General features: G+C 37.2%; 3 protein-coding genes across 3 annotated transcripts; 2 read left to right on the top strand and 1 right to left on the bottom strand.

Annotated features, from left to right (window-relative positions):
- On the top strand, window positions 4,859-10,632 carry LOC109235477 (PITH domain-containing protein At3g04780). Its single transcript, XM_019401966.1, has 8 exons — window positions 4,859-5,025; window positions 5,141-5,227; window positions 7,244-7,367; window positions 8,433-8,481; window positions 8,596-8,653; window positions 8,770-8,816; window positions 8,902-8,979; window positions 10,144-10,632. The coding sequence occupies exons 1-8, from the start codon at window positions 4,987-4,989 to the stop codon at window positions 10,190-10,192; spliced, it is 531 nt and encodes a 176-aa protein (XP_019257511.1). The 5' UTR covers window positions 4,859-4,986; the 3' UTR covers window positions 10,193-10,632.
- LOC109236202 (probable ribose-5-phosphate isomerase 3, chloroplastic) lies at window positions 13,029-14,225 on the top strand. The gene has a single exon (XM_019402681.1). It carries the CDS (start codon window positions 13,153-13,155, stop codon window positions 14,011-14,013), a length of 861 nt encoding a protein of 286 aa, XP_019258226.1. The 5' UTR covers window positions 13,029-13,152; the 3' UTR covers window positions 14,014-14,225.
- Window positions 15,249-17,311, bottom strand: LOC109237017. Its single transcript, XM_019403564.1, has 6 exons — window positions 17,058-17,311; window positions 16,600-16,770; window positions 16,361-16,435; window positions 16,122-16,247; window positions 15,935-16,042; window positions 15,249-15,540 (listed from the first exon to the last, which is right to left on the bottom strand). The coding sequence occupies exons 1-6, from the start codon at window positions 17,167-17,169 to the stop codon at window positions 15,464-15,466; spliced, it is 669 nt and encodes a 222-aa protein (XP_019259109.1). The 5' UTR covers window positions 17,170-17,311; the 3' UTR covers window positions 15,249-15,463.

Consider the following 18,274-nt stretch of genomic DNA (forward strand, 5'->3'; position numbering starts at 1 on the left):
GTCTGAACTCATATCACGACATGAAAACCTACTTCACTCCTCAACTAAACAACATGAAAAGATCCTTCAACACACCCATAACTTGAGACTATATGTCAAATCAAGACGGAAATCAAGCACCAAATTTACATCTCAGTCAAACTCTTTTCGTCAAATTAGAAAAATCTGAACACTTTCCGCAGTCATATCATACTCGTTATGTAGCCATCCAACCGCTCTTCGAGCCACAAATTCCACTCGTAGGGACGCTATCGGACATATAAGTCCAAAAGCACGTGCTCACATAACATCTGCGCTCAAGCTACAGTCAAAACCCGGCCTCAAGTCCTTCAGACTGGCCCATTATCAGCATACCGAAATCACATCTCGTACCTCTTCCATAGAATTACAAGCCGTCGATGCACAGCTGATACCCAGCGCTCATGTGCGCATACGAATGCGTGGAAGGAATTCAGAGAGTTACACTTCAAGCTGAATCAATGCCGCACGATAAGGAAAGAAAGATGGGAAGTATATCCTAAATGTCCTGTAGCCTCTCGAAGATAGGTATGGATGTCATCATACCAATCCGCAAGACTCTACTAGACACTTGCTCATGACTTGTAGAACCTATGAACCTAGAGCTCTAATACCAATTTGTCACGACCCCAAATTCACTAGTCATGATGGCACCTAACCCAACCCGTTAGGTAAGCCAATTAACGATTATCCATTTCCAATTAACTAAAAAAATAATTAAACAAAGGAATTATCTAGATCTTATACATTCCCCAAGGACTGGTAGTACAAATCATGAGCTTCTAAGAATAGAATTTACACAGACGATATGAATTAAATAAATATTCTGTTTGGAAAGTACATAAACAGAGTTTCTAAATATAAGGCTACCATGAAAAAGAGGCAGCTACAACAGGGACGCATGTACATCTTCTAATCTAGCTCCCGTCGAATACAGAAACATCGGCATCCAAAATTTGCACGCAATGTGCAGGAAGTGTAGTATGAGTATAATCGATCCCATGTACTCAATAAGTAACAAACCTAACCTTAGGTTGAAAGCAGTGACGAGCTGGAACATAGGTCGGGTCAAACACCAATAACCAATAGCAATTCATAACTATGTAAAGCAAGTAAATAAAGAAGTAGCTCAGAGATAAAATGTTCAGCCTTTACATAGTTTTATGAAAACAGTTCCGCTTTTTAAGTATATCAGTGAAAATCCAAATCCTTTATCGAAATCGTCAAAAATATGAGTAAGTTTGAAAACTGTAACTTTTTCCCAAGACTTTTCATTAGGTAATTGTTTCATTTTCAGATAGCATGAGAAAAGTACATCTTTATGCCTACATGTCAAGATACAGGTAAAAATCGTGAATGTTACCAAAATTGGGCAGCAAAAGGAAAATGCATCTCTATGCATGTAGCTCAAGTGCGTATGTCAAATGCAATGCCTCTCAGTGATGAACTCATGTACTCACACTCTCAGGGTGCTCAACCTCACTATCTAGCATTATCTCTTACCGTGCTCAATACTCAGCATACTCAATCACTCAGCACTGTACAGTACCTGTTGCGGCGTGCAATCCGATCCATAAACATATACATAGTCGACTGCGCTCACTGGGGGTGTGCAGACTCCGGAGGGGCTCCTACAGCCTAAGTGCTATAATCCGCACGGAAAACTCACGTGCTGCACGGAAAACTCACGTGCTGCACGGAAAACTCACGTGCTATAACATCAATATCAGAATCCGCACGGACAACTCATGTGCTGCACGGACAACTCACGTGCCATAGTCTCTATATCTCACAATCAGACCCTCGACCTCACTCAGTCATCAATCACTCCAGTCTCACTCACGGGCTCACAATGTCATGAAACTAGCCCGAAAACAATGGTATTATGCATCAATAAACATCAACTTTGACTGAGATATGATATGAATGCATAAATATGACTGAGTAAAAAATATCAATGAGATCAGTGAGATGACAGCAAGAAACGACCTCTACGGGTCCTAACAATATCATCGTAAAGCCTAGACAGGATCTCTAACATGATTTGACAGCTCAGTTACTTAATCACATGTGAAAGCACATATATCAACAAAATAGGACCATTAAAAAGTGTCATGGAACAACAGAGTCACAATTCACAGGGTGCACGCCCACACGCCCGTCACCTATCATGTGCATCATCTCAATACCAATCACATAACACGTAATTCGGGGTTTCATACCCCCGGCACTAAGTTTAGAAGAGTTACTTATCTTGAACATGCCAATTCCAACACCGAGCGAGCCAAGCGATGCTCCAAAATGCCATCACGCGCGTGACCTCCGAACGGCTCAAAACTCAATTCATATGGTGAAAATTACTTCAAGAATCGTCTTAATCTGAGCTCCATAGCTCCCAAAATGCAAAAATGGTTGAAACCCTCGAAATAGAGTACTTTATAAAGCTTCCCAGGCCTCCTTTTTTTCTGAACGCGGCAATACCATCGCGTTCGCGATGAACAAAAATCGCACCAGCACAAAAGACACGTTCGCGGCATAGTCCTTGCGAACGCGATGCACAGTAGGAACAACCCTTCGCGAACGCGGCTGTTACTTCGCGAACGCGTAGACATATCCTTCACTTCCTCAATTTTAACTCTATGGGAACGCGACTCCCAATCGCGAACGCGGAACCTAATCAACTGCGAACGCGAAACCCGATCAACTTACCTTTCGCGAACGCGTTCCATATATCCCGTCCGCGAAGAAACTTTTGCAGCAGGCCCAATCACACTTCACGATCGCGACTGGACCTTCGTGATCGCAAAGAACACTAGAAACACCAGGTAGCAGCAGAAACCAGCAATAACAACATGGAGGAAAATGATCAGAAACACGCTCGAGCCCCTCGTGACCACGTCCAAACATACCAACAAGTCTCATAACATAACACGGACTTACTCGAGGCCTCAAAACACACATAACAATATCGAAACGACGAATCACACCTCAATCCAAAATATCAATGAACTTGAAACTTCAAACTTCCACAACTGATGCCGAAACATATCAAATCCCGTCCAATTGATCTCTTTTGCACACAAGTCACATTTGACATTACGGACTTGCTCCAACTTCTAGAATCGAAATCCGACCCCGATATCAAAAAGTCCACTCCCGATCAACTTTCCAAAATTCCAATTTTCGCCATTTCAAGCTAAATTCTACTGCGGACCTCCAAATCACAATCCGGACGCTCTCATAAGTCCAAAATCACCCAACAGAGCTAACGGGACCATCAGAAATCCAATCCGAGGTCAAATACTAAAAAGCCAAACTTGGTCAAACCTTTCAAATTTAAAGCCTCTAGCTGAGAATCATTCTTTCCAAATCAATTCCGATTAACCTGGAAACCAAAACCGACGATTCACATAAGTCGTAATACATCATACAGAGCTACTCATGCTCTCAAATTGAGTGAAATACAAATGCTCAAAACGACCAGTCGGGTCGTTACATTAAGGTTCCCAAGAAACTTAGTAAATAATGCTTCAACAAATCCTATGTGGATTAGAGCAATCATTACATACATGATTTGTTTTTGTGTCTAGTACAATTGGCGCACTAATGTATCTTGCTATAATTATGAGTATAACAATATGCTAGCAAGATATAGTTTTACTCCTATGTGGAGATATTAGAATAACATTAGTATTATATTGCAAAAGGTATCCTTGATATAGATTTGTTTATTCTAACAAATATTGCCAAGGTTTTGTTGATTATGTAAATGCAGGAGTTCGTTCTTTAAGCAATCTATTTGCATGTGAGGGTATTGTCATATTATGATATTCTACGAAAGCTATCAATTATTGATTTAAGTCATGCCAAGATATTAGCAACCTTTAAAGCAAGTGACTTTACACACAACGAATGTGTGGTTTTTCTTTAAAAAAGAAAACTTCAATAATATTGAAGACAATGTTGTTTGCTTATCTCAATTGAAGAAGGATATATTGAAAGCGACAAAATAAAATACATTTCACCAAACTTCTTTTCAGACATGATCTTCGGCAGATTGGTGATACAGATGTTCGATAAATTTATTTGATTGATAATTTGGTAGATCTGTTCAATGAATCATTACCAACCTCAACATTTGAGAAGCTGGTATACGGGATTGGAATGCGTCATTTCCGAAAAGTAAAGTAATGTTTTCATCGGGGAGTAAGATACGCGCTGCACTCTTTTTTGCTTAGGTGAGGTTTTATCCCATTGGATTTTCCTAGCAAGATTTTTAACGAGGCAGCAAATAATGCGTATTACAAGATGTGTTCTCTTTTTCCTTTACTAAGGTTTCCACATGATTTTTTCTTAATAAGGTTTTAACGAGGAATATTATTTATAGACATCCAAGGGGAAGTGCTATGAAATATTATATTATATAGTGGATGTCTATAACTTCTAAAGAAGTTACTCCCCCTACTCTTCTCCATTAACCTCCTACTACTTCTTACCATTATGGTTGTAACTCCCACACCTCCATGATCTTTCTCCATGATCTCAAGAGTTAATACTGTGTTCATAGCATCCCTTTGTATTACCTAAATATAATCCTATAAATAAAGGGTTCGGGCATTACATTGTACACGCTTGAATAATGGATGAAATAAGAATCTTTCTCTCTTTCTTCTCTACATCTCTTGTCTATTCTATTATCGCGTAGTGTTACTTTGAGTTTAGTTTCTTTAACATATTTAAAATTATAGGGGTTATTAACATATTTTTAGTTCAAAGTTTTCGCAAGAAAAGAAAATTGTCGTGGAAACTTTCAATGACAAATCAAAAAGAAATATATTTGTCATTGAAAGTTTTCAACGAGAAAAAAACAGCCTAAAAACCCATAAGCGCTGCACGCCCAAGTCTGTCGCCCCACAGACGCAGCGCAGAAACACTTTTCTCTCCTTTAGCGTACAAGTGCCGTCAACCATGTCTGCCGAATCTGCTTCTGCAATTCCCAAAGGCCAAGTATGATTTAAATCTTCTAATTAGAGATTATCGTTTTCTGCACCAATTTTCTGTTTTTTTATTACTTGTTAATTAGAACAAAATTTAAATGGTTGGAGTTTTGGGTGATGAACAGGTTGATTTGTTGGACTTCATTGACTGGTCTGGGGTTGAATGCCTTAACCAAAACAGCAGCCACTCTATCTCCAATGCCCTCAAACAGGTAAAAGAAAAGAAATGAAGAATATAAGTTATTCCTTGGGGAAATTAGGGCTTATATATGCTACTTTCTATGCTTTAATATCTTAAGTCGGGGAATTTAACATTGAGTTGTGAATTTCGGATACTGCAGTATACAAATTTTCTGATTTCTAATCTGTTTGTAATTATTAAACTAGTGAAAGTAACAGCTTCTTAAACTAACAAATCTCATATGAAAAGTGAACTAACTGAACTGAGCACTAAATACTCCAGTAATAAGACTTTATGATGGATCTCTTGGAGATCTGCCGTTAGCCATCGTGACCCAGAAGAAAGGTCTGTATCCAAAAGGAAAACAGAAGATAAAAGACTTTAGTATCTACAAACTACAAAGGATTTAACCTGTTCCTGAATTGCTCAAGCCATGAAGTTAATTGGTTGAAGGAATTCTAGCTAAGGAAAGATAACAAGTGAGCTAGAGCAATAGCATTCTAGTTACTTGGGGAAAAGGAAATAGAAAAGTAATAGGAGAAATTTGAAGGAATAGAGATGAATTGTGTACAATTGAAAAGTAGTCTTTTACCCCTTATTTCTTTTTGGTGCACCCATGAAGTTTCTCTTTGTATAGAAGATTTAAGTGTTATTCGTAAAGAATCATATTTTTATGTAGTTCTCTACTTTTTTGGTATACCTCTTGTATGCGGATTTTACGCCCAGAGTTTGTCAATAAAATTTATTACCTTATCAAAAAAAAAAAAAAAAGAGAGAGAGAGACGTAGAAGGGAATAGAAGGTAAGGACACAAAGTTAACATCCTATAAGTAAATACAATTGTACAGTTGTAACATATTTTTAGAGTTCCTCTTGGACGTATTTGTTTTTCGAATTGTATAATGATGGATAAATCTAAAGTTAACACGTCCAGCATGTGATTTGTACACCCTTTGTTCCTAAATCCTTTTTTTGGGTAACTGAGTAATCTGTTGTCTTCAGCTTTAAAACTTGGTAGATAATGGGTCTGGCTTATCCTTTTTCCAGTGATCTTCTCTGTTCAATTGTACATTTATACTTGTCAAAAGATTAATATCAGAAGTTGGATTCACTGTACTTATGTATATCATGCTAACACAAGGCTTTGCTTCTTTATTCTCGTAGTCTGTTAGGTTTTGGTATGTACAGATGGCTGACACATGGAAGGGTCGGGGATGGTTAATTCTTATTTTAAATGGTCTAAAGTCAATTGAGAGGGTTTGCAGCTGAATTTATTTATTAAACATAGTGGCAAGCATTAATCTTTTAACATATTTTGTCAAGGGCCTTCTTTAGTGGTCATGGTCACTTGATTCCTACTTTGTAAGGAATAGCGCTGTGATAGAAGAAGTTCTTCTATTAGAGGATGAGCAGTGTTGTCAAAGGCGCGCTTAAAGCGCGCTTAAGCCCTGAAGCAAGGCTCAAAACATGTTGAGCGCTTCGCCTCTCTTTGTGGGCGCTTTAGTGTCGCATCAAGACTCTAAGGCATACTTTTCCCTGCCAATGAGTGTAATCCTGAAAATGCGACATTAAATAATTGATATTTCGCTTTATCGTAAAAAAATTCAATTTCTTTATCCATATATTTGCTTTTAATGCTTATAATTATTAGTCTTGGACTACATATCCATATTTTTTACTTTTTCTCCAGTTGCGCCTTTTTTCATTAAAGCCCACGCATTAGTTGCGCTTTGCGCTTAAAGCCCCAACAGACCTTAGAGCTTTTTTGCGCTCTTCGCCTTTGATAACACTGAGGATGAGTCAATTTGATATATCCTAAGAGCAAGGAAGAATGAGATATAGCTTCTTTTGCTCTTAAATGATGACCAACCTCTTAGTCCTATTACCATTATGAAATTTGTTACTACCGCCCTTTTATCTGTGACACAATGGCCATTCAACAATTGGGGATTCTTTCCAATTGTAAGCTCCAATGTCAGTTCGTTTATTTTAAAGTCTCCCACTTCTGCTTTCCGTAATTGTGTTGACTTAATTTGAATGTAAATCAGGGTTACAGAGAAGATGAGGGCTTGAACCTAGAGAGTGATGCAGATGAGCAGCTATTGATTTACATACCTTTTAATCAAGTTATCAAACTGCATTCTTTTGTTATCAAAGGCCCTGAGGAGGAAGGTAGCTAATAGATTTGTAATGTCTCTTTCTACACTCAGTGATCTTTTGCAAGGTGTACTAGACTCTTGGTGTTATTTCATGCAGTTTCTGCTATCTTGTTTGTCTCTGAGAGTGAATTGAGTGTTTTTTGAGCTTCTTCAATATCTTTCTTCATTGCTGTGAAGAAGAAAAATCACCGCATAAACCTTCAAATTTAGTTCCCAAGTTTATGTGATTTAGCCAACAGTTGTTCTTTTAATCTTCTTTCTGATTAGTAAAAGTAGTTCTCTTTGGTGGATGAAATGTTAAACCCATGACCTGTGATGATTTCAGTAAAACATTTATGGAAGAACTACGCTGGTACACTTATTTGCCTAAGTTATATGAATTCTTGCGCTGGCTTTCTCTATATCACGGATTAGTAGATAGATGATGCAAGAGCATATATTGTGCCCAACTGGTTAACGGGCACACCAATGTGTCTGCATAACAAAATTTTGTTGAAACTTAATCAAAATTATGCATAAAGCGGTCTTATATAAACATATCATAAAGCGAGAGAAACTGAGGGGAAAAGGGGATAATGAGGATAACTACCAAGTTGGCACAGTGACATTTTTAACCTTTTTCTATTCTTCTTAATGGGGTAGTTAGAGGAGCAATTTAGGATGAAATTGTCACAGGCTTCATCAGAGTATAGGCATTAGGTGAAAGAAATGTGTCAAACATTTATACAGTTGAGACTTGAGAGAGGTGTATTATCTGTTGCATTTTGGGTATCATAAGGCAATCCTCATGATTACAGTGCTGTTTTTTTTTTCTTTTTAAAATCTTGTCTTCTTAATCTTTCCTGGTAGACTTGTTCTGCTTGATGTATTCACTTTGTTGTCACACATGCCACTTGTCCATGAAGGTGCCTCTTTTGGTGTTTTTTTTTTCTTGTGGGGGTTTTGGGGTGGGGGGTGGGGAGGTGGGGGTTGGGGGGGTTAAAGTAATATGTTATTCCCTCCTTTGGTGTTTCCGTGCAACTCTTCCTTCTGGACCTATATATAACATGATACATAACACAAATTTGTCTCATTAAAGGTCCTAAAACTGTGAAGCTGTTTTCTAACAAGGAGCACATGGGATTTAGGTAATTTTTTGAGCTTTCATTACTTTTTATGACCTTTTCTGGACTGATTATTCTGTGGGAAATTTTTTCAAATCTGCTATGTATATTTGCTAATTTGGGTGGACTTCTCTGCAGTAATGTCAGTGATTACCCTCCGAGTGATACAGCAGTTTTATCTGAAGATAATCTCAAGGTAAGGCAATGTTGATACAGGAATTACGGTTCTTGCAGTGTTAACTAAATGATTTTTTGCTTGTATAATTCTCAAGTTTCCCTGGATATTCATTCTTCAAAACTCGTTCTTTGCAGGGAAAACCAGTTATCTTGAAGTATGTTAAGTTTCAAAATGTTCGCAGGTATGCAAATATCCGCTGGTCTTCATACTTTTACAGTAGTAGTGTGTAAGATGGGAATTAATCTTCTCTATTGCTATTGGACCAGTGTGACCATTTTTATTGAGGACAATCAATCTGATTCTGAACTGACAAAAGTTCAAAAAATTGTCCTGTATGGAACAACGTAAGTTTCTTATGCCCTCATTCCTTTCGCACGATATCCTATCATTTTTCCTCCTTTTTATTGCCTTCGTTCTGATATGCTTCTTTTTATTATTACCAATTTCTTTATTTCTAGTCAATATCTACTTTTTCAGTTCTCTCTTTTAGGTGTTCCATGTTTACATCTCGAACAGTTTAAACATTAAACTTGGAAAAGCATGAGACCATGCGATGGTGTCAGATGACCTGACTGCTTACTCGATGTGCTTTGATACTGACACTTCCTTTTGTTGTCCCTCATAACATAATCACGGGTGCTTCCATTGGCTCTTGAAGTATCAGGGGCCAACAACCGTGTAGACATGCTCTCCTTAAGTTAATGCTACCAAAAAACTGATAGACTAAAGTGCAGAGACCGCTTGCCACCCAGCAGGTGTGGGTGCCACCAAAAAACCCGTTCAACAAAGTTTTCTTTTATTACTTTTTATCAGGCTTGAGTCAAGCCGCTTGACCAAAATTGTTTGGAGAAATGTTAAAAAGATCAAAGTGAAGAAATCCCTTTACAAATAGAGGTGCATGTACATGTTTATGATATTGTCTCCTTTACAAGTTTATGTATTCTTTTAAAGGACACATTTGGAGAAGCTGAAGTTTTATATCACTCAAATATACCTGAATAATCAATAATCTATTTCTGATGTTAGAAATTTTTTATGCTTTCTGCTGTCAAAGCCCGTTTTACTCCACCTAGACATTGTAGAGGAAAAAACATTTAGATCCTGTGGTTTCACTAGTTGTAACCCTAAATAACACATGAGACCCCAACTTGTGCGGATGATTGAAAAGATTTTGGGGGTTCCTCTGATGTAGATCCTCTTTCATACTGGTTCACCCTTTTTGTTAACTTAATTTATATACTTATCAATAAAAAAAATTGACCCTCATATTTCTAAACTAAAGTTGTCTTTAACCTCAAAAAATATGTACGCTTTTACAATCTTGGCAAAAGATTACCCGTCCTTTACCTTCTCTTAAAACTGGATGTCAGATTCTCCGGTATATATCCTCTTTGTCGTTTCTTCTATCCTCAAAATCCTATCGCAAACAGAATCATTCTTTTGCTCACATAGGCATTACTAAGAGAGGAAAACTACAGAAGCTAAAGTAGTGTTTCTTTCTCCTGCAGGGTGGAGACGACTGATATGAAAGGTTTAAAGAAGATTGAGGACCATTGACCAGACTGATCAAAGAAGATTGAAGACCACTGAACCTGCAAAAAAAACATTTTAGTCGTTCAGTATGATTTTAAGATTTTTTTTCCTCGACTTTTCTACTTTGTAAACAGAGATAATTAGAAACTTGATCTGGATATACCAAATGTCAGGGTGAGTTATCCGCTACTATATTCAATGCACATGTTACTGCCATTATTTGGATCTTAGCTTGCCATCCATATCAAGTTAGTGTAAGAGGTACACTCCAAGCTACTCGGATGGTTCTGGAATGTGATGGTAAATACCTTTCTTTGTCCCTTGGCCTGTTAGCCCTCAATGGATTGTCTGGTTTTAGTTAGTAGGAAACATTCCAAACATGCTGAAGCATTTTCTATAAACACTTGTGTATGTGTTGGTTCTATTGATTTTGTTGAATCACACACTTGTGAGTTGAAGTCTTAGCTAAGTGAGCTGTCAATGCTACTTATAAACTTGCTACTTGCCCATATTTCTGTTTAATTTGATGTATCAGAGCTTTTGGAATAGAATGATTTTGTTGAACAAGGTTGTTAGTTGAAATGCTAAAACTTAAGATTATAGCATCTGAATACTTAGGTGGTCTCTTTTGATCCTTGCTCTATTAGAATGGCTGTTGGTGTGAAGGGATTGTAGTTAAGAGGTCATTCACCGTCTGCAGATGGTGCCGTGAAACAACACTGTTGTCAGTGGTTAGGGTCTGTGCAAAATTGGCATAGCAAAGCCACAAAACACCTCAATTCCCATTTTTGAAAAGAGAGAATGTTAATTGACTGGCAAGAAAATACCTGGAATGTTTCATATGTGGGTTTTTCTTGTGGCAGCTGGATGCATGGGTAAATCTAAAGCTGTGTTGTAGGTTTGCCCTTCCCCCATCTTCTGCCTCACATAAATCATTAATTGGATCTGTTTGGGAGAGAAATCTTTCTTTGCTCTAGTTGCCAAAGCATTTTAGAAGCCATGCAGCTTTCTTGTAGTTCTAAAATGCTTATCTTATACTGTACTTCCTTAAACATGATGATACATGAGTCTTAAGTTTTATAGTTCTGTTCATTTGTTTGTAGGATTTTTAAATCTGAGATTTACTTCATTTGTACTTCTGTTTGATCTTGATCTACTATCAGAACTACACCAAGATACCTAAAGTTACACATAAGAATGCGTTTTCTTTGTCATCGAAATGGTGGTGTAATTATAAATCGGTAATACTTCATTTGCTTTTCATAGTTTTGATCATTTATTTTTAGGTGGAACATAGTTTTGTCCAGAGCCAACTGACTTTAAAAGTTAACTGTTAAACGAAAAATACATGAGAGTACGAAAATATACACGAACAGTAAACTAGAAAGTATTTCAAGTGAAAGAACAAAGTGAAAAAGAATTATTAATTGATAGATGAAGATTTCATTTGTTTCAAGTCTAAGCTAGCGTTTGGCCATAGATTTCCAATTTTGTTTTGAAAATTTTGATTTGGGTGAAGTTTGGTTTGAAGATGAAAATGTGTTTGGACATCAGTTTTCAAAATATATTTCACTCTGCAAAATAAATTACAAGCGTACCCGCTTTTCGAGTAACTTCAGACATACGGGCCTGAAGTAGCAAGAATTTATGTTTGAAGTTTGAACTTAGAATGTTTTGCATGAAGTGTGACCTTATCAAAGTAAAACTTCAGATATTTTTGTCTGAAGTTTGGCCTGACTTGCAAAAGAATAAAAAAACTTCAATTCGTAGTGCAAATTTCAGACAAATTAGTTTGAAGTTCTTTAGTTTGTAGTGCAAACTTCAGACAAATTAGTCTGAAATTCTTCAGTTCGTAGTGCAAACTTCAGACAAATTAGTCTGAAGTTCTTCAGTTTGTAGAGCAAACTTCAAACAAATTAGTCTGAAGTTCTTTAGTTTGTTGTGCAATAAACTTTAGTTTCCCAAACTTGTTAGTCTTCAGTTGGAACATTCTGAACTTAACGATCATGTAGGATCAGACGAAAACGATCTTATTCTGCCAATGCTTGAGACTTTGGAGTTAAGATTTTGTGTTGATGTTGATTCTGTTAATATTGTTTCTCCAAAGCTTGTGAAACTTCAGTTGATGTTCTATATATGTGGTATGGAGTTTTCTTTATGTCGGCATCACCGTGATGAAATTAATAAAATGTCGACGGCACCGGACATATGATTATTCCGGTCGTCAGAAAGAGAATTATACCGGTGTTGAAGGAGTCAAATAGCAGCAAGAGGATTTTTTGCTTAGACTTGAACTTATCCCCTGATGAGAATGTTGATCTGAAGTTATGGCCAACGACGTCGGTATCATCTCCGGTTTTGCGATGCTGTCAAAATTAGGAAAAGAGGAGGAGGAAGAAAGGAGCGCATAGGTCGCAGGATCTGAAGTTGTCAAAATTAGGGTATAGGTTAAATAATTTTAAAAATATGAGTATAGGGTTAAATGGGGGCGACCAAATAGGGCGTCCCATGCAATTTTTACCATGTATTTGCCAAAAAAAATCCAACTAAATTTTGGCAAAATCTATGACCAAACGATCCTAAATGTATCACCTATAGGCTATAACATTCTCACATCTTGAATACCTACCATTTAGAGAATAGTGAGCTTAATATGGTCCATCTACAGCTTAATTGATGCATTGATATAACAAATCTTCAACATCTCCAAATCTTTGGAAACATAATTGTTGTTCATGGCTAAAAATAAAAAAAAATCCAAATATCCTATCAAACTTAGGATATCCTCATCATCACCAACCACTCACACACTCCCACACATACCCTTATTTTTTAAAATTATTTGGCTAAAGAAAAAGGATGAAAATACCAACCTTCCTTTCATTCACCAAACAAAAACAAAGTAACACCAAAGAGAAGATCAAATAGGTGAGGTGATACCAAAAATCCACACTTTCACCTTCAACCCTCACCACCCCTTACTCATGGCTTCCTTATCCCTAATCTCACCTCAGTCCCCTTCTACTCTCCGCCACAATGCCATCATCGGCACTCGCCTTCCGTCCATCTTCCTCCGCAACCCCATCACTCGCATTCGCTCCACTACTCCTTCAATCAAGGCCCTTTCAGTCCCTTCAGCTTTAACCCAAGACGAACTCAAGAAACTCGCCGCCGATAAAGCCGTTGAATACGTGAAAAGCGGAATGGTCCTTGGTCTAGGCACTGGTTCAACCGCAGCTTTCGTTGTTTCCAAATTAGGCGAGCTTCTTTCATCTGGACAACTCACAAACATTGTAGGTGTCCCCACTTCTAAGCGCACTGAAGAGCAAGCCTTATCACTCAACATCCCGCTATCTACCCTTGACGACCACCCGCATCTCGACTTAGCCATCGATGGTGCTGACGAGGTTGACCCCAATCTCGACCTAGTCAAGGGTCGAGGTGGGGCCCTTTTAAGGGAGAAGATGGTGGAGGCGGCTTCGGATAAGTTCGTCGTGGTTGTGGACGATTCGAAGCTGGTTTCGGGTTTAGGTGGGTCCGGGTTGGCTATGCCCGTAGAGGTGGTGCAGTTTTGCTGGAAGTATAATTTGGTTAGGTTACAGGAGTTGTTTAAAGCAGAGGGTGTTGATGCCAAATTGAGAGTGGATGGCAATGGGAAGCCTTATGTGACTGATAATTCGAATTATATTGTGGATTTGTATTTTAAGACTCCGATTAGGGACTCTGCTGCTGCTGGAAAGGAGATTGCGGCTTTGGAAGGAGTGGTGGAGCATGGGTTGTTCTTGGATATGACCACTGCTGTTATTATAGCTGGCAAGGAAGGAGTCAGTGTTCAGAGCAAGTGAAACTCTCAATTGCTGAGGTTTGAAGAACTTTAACTTCTGTTTTTTGAGATGCAATTCTTGTGGTATTTATTTAGACTTCAATAGGGGTTGGTTAATGTTGTAACACTAATAAGTTTCGGCGTTTTTTTGTGGAGATGTTTAGTAATAATACTCCCATCGTTATGTAATTTGTAAATTAGAATTGAAAAGAAAATGTTTTGGTTGATTTCCTTTTTGTTGCTGAGAATATAGATATTGGCTATTTGATGATTTGGAAAAAATTCAGGTTTTGCTAATAGAAGTCAATCGTTATAGAGATAAATGTACTAGGCTATATCAGCAACAATGTGATAGTAGGAGAATTTCTATTTTCTATCCAATTGTGTCTTTTATTTTAGAGAACTCTTTGAATTGTTGAAATGCTGAATGCTGACTAAAGCTGGACTCTGAGGCTGCATGAAAGCTTGAAATTACATGATTTTAGATGTAATGTCTGGTGCTTGAAATTGTCCAGCTGAAGAGTTTAGAGGTGAAACCAACGTGGCTTTACATGTCATATTCTATACAAATTTACCTTGGGGGAAATAATCTTTTATCATAAGAAAGCTTCAAGTATGCTAATATATTTAGCAACTGTAGTCTCTTGTTGCACAAGGTTATTTTGTATGACAGATCACTGCTTCACAAGGTTAGCAACGAGCAGTTATCGTGAGAGAGTTGGCTTCGGGAGTATGTTTAGAACTATTAGTGACTTGATAGGCTGAATTGAGAGAACTAGCAGTGATGAAGTAGGCAGAACAGCGTACACTTGTGCTATAAGTAGAGAGTGAGACATGTTTGCCCGTGAAAGAACTTATCTAAGTTGGTCATCCAACTGACAAACTTGAACGCCATGGATGGAATGCTCCATAACCATTATAAACTGCTTTGAAACCTATATACAGCCTATGAGGGACATTTTGTCTCTAACGATTTCAGTATTATGTATTATGTTAAGGATACAAGGCTTATGAGTCCTGCCAGTATCCTCGCGGTGGGCTCTTGACAAGTACACCTGATTAAGATGGGAAAAGGGGTCCTCTCTTTTTCTTCTGAGAGGGGAGGGCTACATCCTATATGTGTATTCAAGCGTGTCTCGTGATTAGTTAGGAAAATCTTCTATTTTTGCTGCTGTCCAAATGCATTAGATTGATGGAAACGAGAACAAGTACTATCCATCATGCCATATCATCACCTAAAATAAGATGTGTAGTTGCTATATGAAGAACAGTAAAATCCCATAACTGATATAATATTCAAAATATACTCTGTACAGAAATGGCACACATCACAGATGTTTTATTAATCTAGTACATGTGAATCTGACAAATGAATGAAGTACAATGCGCTAGTATAGATGAAGCATCAAGCAGTAAGCCTGATAAAATGTGGTAATATCTCTCCTGACGAAATAAAAAGCCAGCCCCTCTTCCTAGTTGAGTAAAGCCATAGCTGCTGAAGCCAGAAAGATAGCTATCCAGTGGGAACTCTTGGGCCTAAATGATGTGGCTGCCAATATGGAAGAATTAGAATGGTGAGATGATCTTATACTCTGGTTAGAGGAAGTAGTAATGTGATGTTATCCCATATGTAGGGTTTTCTATGCATCTTGAATTCAATATAGGATGAAGAAAGTTGAAGAGAATATGAAATCTTAGAGATATCAAGAAGTTCGTTTTGTTTGAGTTGACGTGTAAAAGCACACAGCCAATAGTTGCTTTTGTTTCGATGAAACCTATACAAGGGTTATATGTAACTACCTGATGGATATATATCATATCTTTACTTGTTTTATGTCTCTCTAAGACACAAATTCTCTCTCTCAATATCGCATTAAGGTCAACAAGAAATAGCTTCTACTCCAGTAAATTGGTTCAAATTGATCGATGGTGGTAACTCTTACCTCCATTATTGTCATCAATGTTTGAAGATGATGTTGATGAAGATGGAGAAGATGCAGTGGAATTTGAAAGCCGAATTCCCAGCTTTTCGCAATCAGCTCCAATGGCACCTTCAAGTTCAATAAAGGGTTAGCTAGTGATGTTGTTTATATGAAAGTAAACTCTTGGAAAATAGTTGTTTGTACTTACAATCACTGAAGCAAGGGAAAGCAGGAATGTTGAGGAGATTGGAAAAACCAGAATTGCACTGGCATGTTTGTCCATGTGTTATATTTTTTTTGCATGTTCCCTCCCCACAGTAAATCCAATAGCAAGCTTCAACAAACAAAGGTCAAAACAGAAGATGGGGTTTTGATAAGAAATCAGATAGAACATATATGAAAATGGTTAAAGAAATAAATGGAAACTTATAATAATTTTGTAATTACGATCAAAGAAAGACATGTTGTGTGGAATTGGTGGAGCTGGTGGAGGTGCTGGCAAGCAAGAATAGTCAAGAGAACCTGCAATAAACACACCCAAGCAATATTATAATCTCGATCTCTTAGGTATATAAACAAGAAACAAATATACTACATAAAAAGAAAATGTAAAAGATTGTTAGGTGATAAATATAATTAGGCAGATATTACGAATAAAAGTAAATAAATGAAATAAAATTACTGACACTTGGGAACAATGCAAGGAAGGAATTGAAGATCATCTTCTTCGTCGTCATCATCATCATCATGGCGAGTTCTCTTCCAACCTTTTTCACATTTGCATACAAAATTGAAAGGCTTCCCTGCTGCTGCCTCGCAACTCCCTTTCCCACACTCCACATCTTTGCATATTTTGTCTATATATACAACACCAAATTTGGAAGTTGAGAGAGACTTAAAAACAAAACATTAATTAGGTGGCCCTGATCGTATAAAAATTATTCTACACACTACTGTTCAGTGTCTTGAAGTTAAAACTCTTCACTTGAAAATTTACAAAATTTTAAAGGTGAGCTTAAAACTGCTCTAGAATTCTGAGATATATTTTGTCTGCATGTATCTTTTTAAAAGGTCAACATAAAATATTGGGAATAGAAATAAGGAATTAAGCTGGAAGAAGAGAGATATATGTATATATATATACCAAAGTAGGGAGCAAGAACAGGAGGAATACTATCTTCTTCTGCAGCTAACATAATTGGTAGCATAACCAAAAGAACAAGTACATAAGCTCTGAAAAATATGGAGAAAGCCATTTTCTCCAAACCAAATTAGATATTTGAGGAGGAGAATGTGAAGCAGTGAATATGTAGTTTGTGTCCAATGAGGGCTAAATTTATAGAGGAACTTGTGTTGAATGTTTCATAGTAGAAGCTTCTTTGTGTATCAAAATTTCAAAGATTAATATTTAGCAAGTCTTCTTAGGGTTTTCCAAGTCTAATTAACTTATTCATGTTGTTGTTTGAAGTTTTTATCACTTAGTGGATTAGTTAATCAATGTCCAATGTTCACATACAATTAACTATACAAGTTTTTCTTTTTGGGGCAAAGGTAGTACCAAAATGTAGTTTGTCTGGAAAGTCAGCATTGAGAGCAACATAGAACCTACTAGTAGTATTCTACATAGACGGAGCAGGCTTTGAGGTTTATGAGTTAGAAATTCTAGTCATTTCAAGTTAGTGGGTTCTACTTTAATAATTTATAGTTTGGATCATAATTATTGGATTCGACTGAACCCTTATTCAAAAGGCTAGTTCCGCCCCTGATATTCTAGAGTTGTTTAATGGAAGCTTCTCCAAAATTGGTTATAATTCAACACCAGGCATCTCATACAGGTATTGGTTTTTTCTTCTTCTAGGCATTCATCATTCGAAATCTACTAATTAATCTAATTAAGTTCAATTTGCATCGAGTAAACTTACTAAAAAAGTAAAGTGTCAAAATCTGTGTTTTCCATTCCTTATAAGTGTAACTTTCAATTGCTGGACAATTGGCAAGAACAAGATTAAGTAGCACGTTCTTACCTAGCAAAGTACAATATTTGGGTTTCATTTTTCGCATCTCTAAGATTAGGTTCTTGATAGTAACCAAAAACGGTTGAATCACAACAGAAATATCATCTGTAGGTTTATTAAAGTTGGTGTAATTTTTCCTCATCCTATTTTAGGAGGAAGATGGGTGATTAATTCATTTTTTTTCCCGAAATTATAACTATCATAAAAATGGAATTTTAAAATGGTCTTAACTTTCTTAAAAGAAGAATTTTCCTTCAGTGTTTTCTAAATATTCATTAATATATACAGAGGCGGACCTACAGTGAAGGGTGCGGGGTCACCAGAACCCGTTAGGCTCGACCAAAAA

The sequence above is a fragment of the Nicotiana attenuata genome, chromosome 1 (assembly GCF_001879085.1).
Source record: "Nicotiana attenuata strain UT chromosome 1, NIATTr2, whole genome shotgun sequence".
NCBI classification, from domain to species: Eukaryota; Viridiplantae; Streptophyta; class Magnoliopsida; order Solanales; family Solanaceae; genus Nicotiana; species Nicotiana attenuata.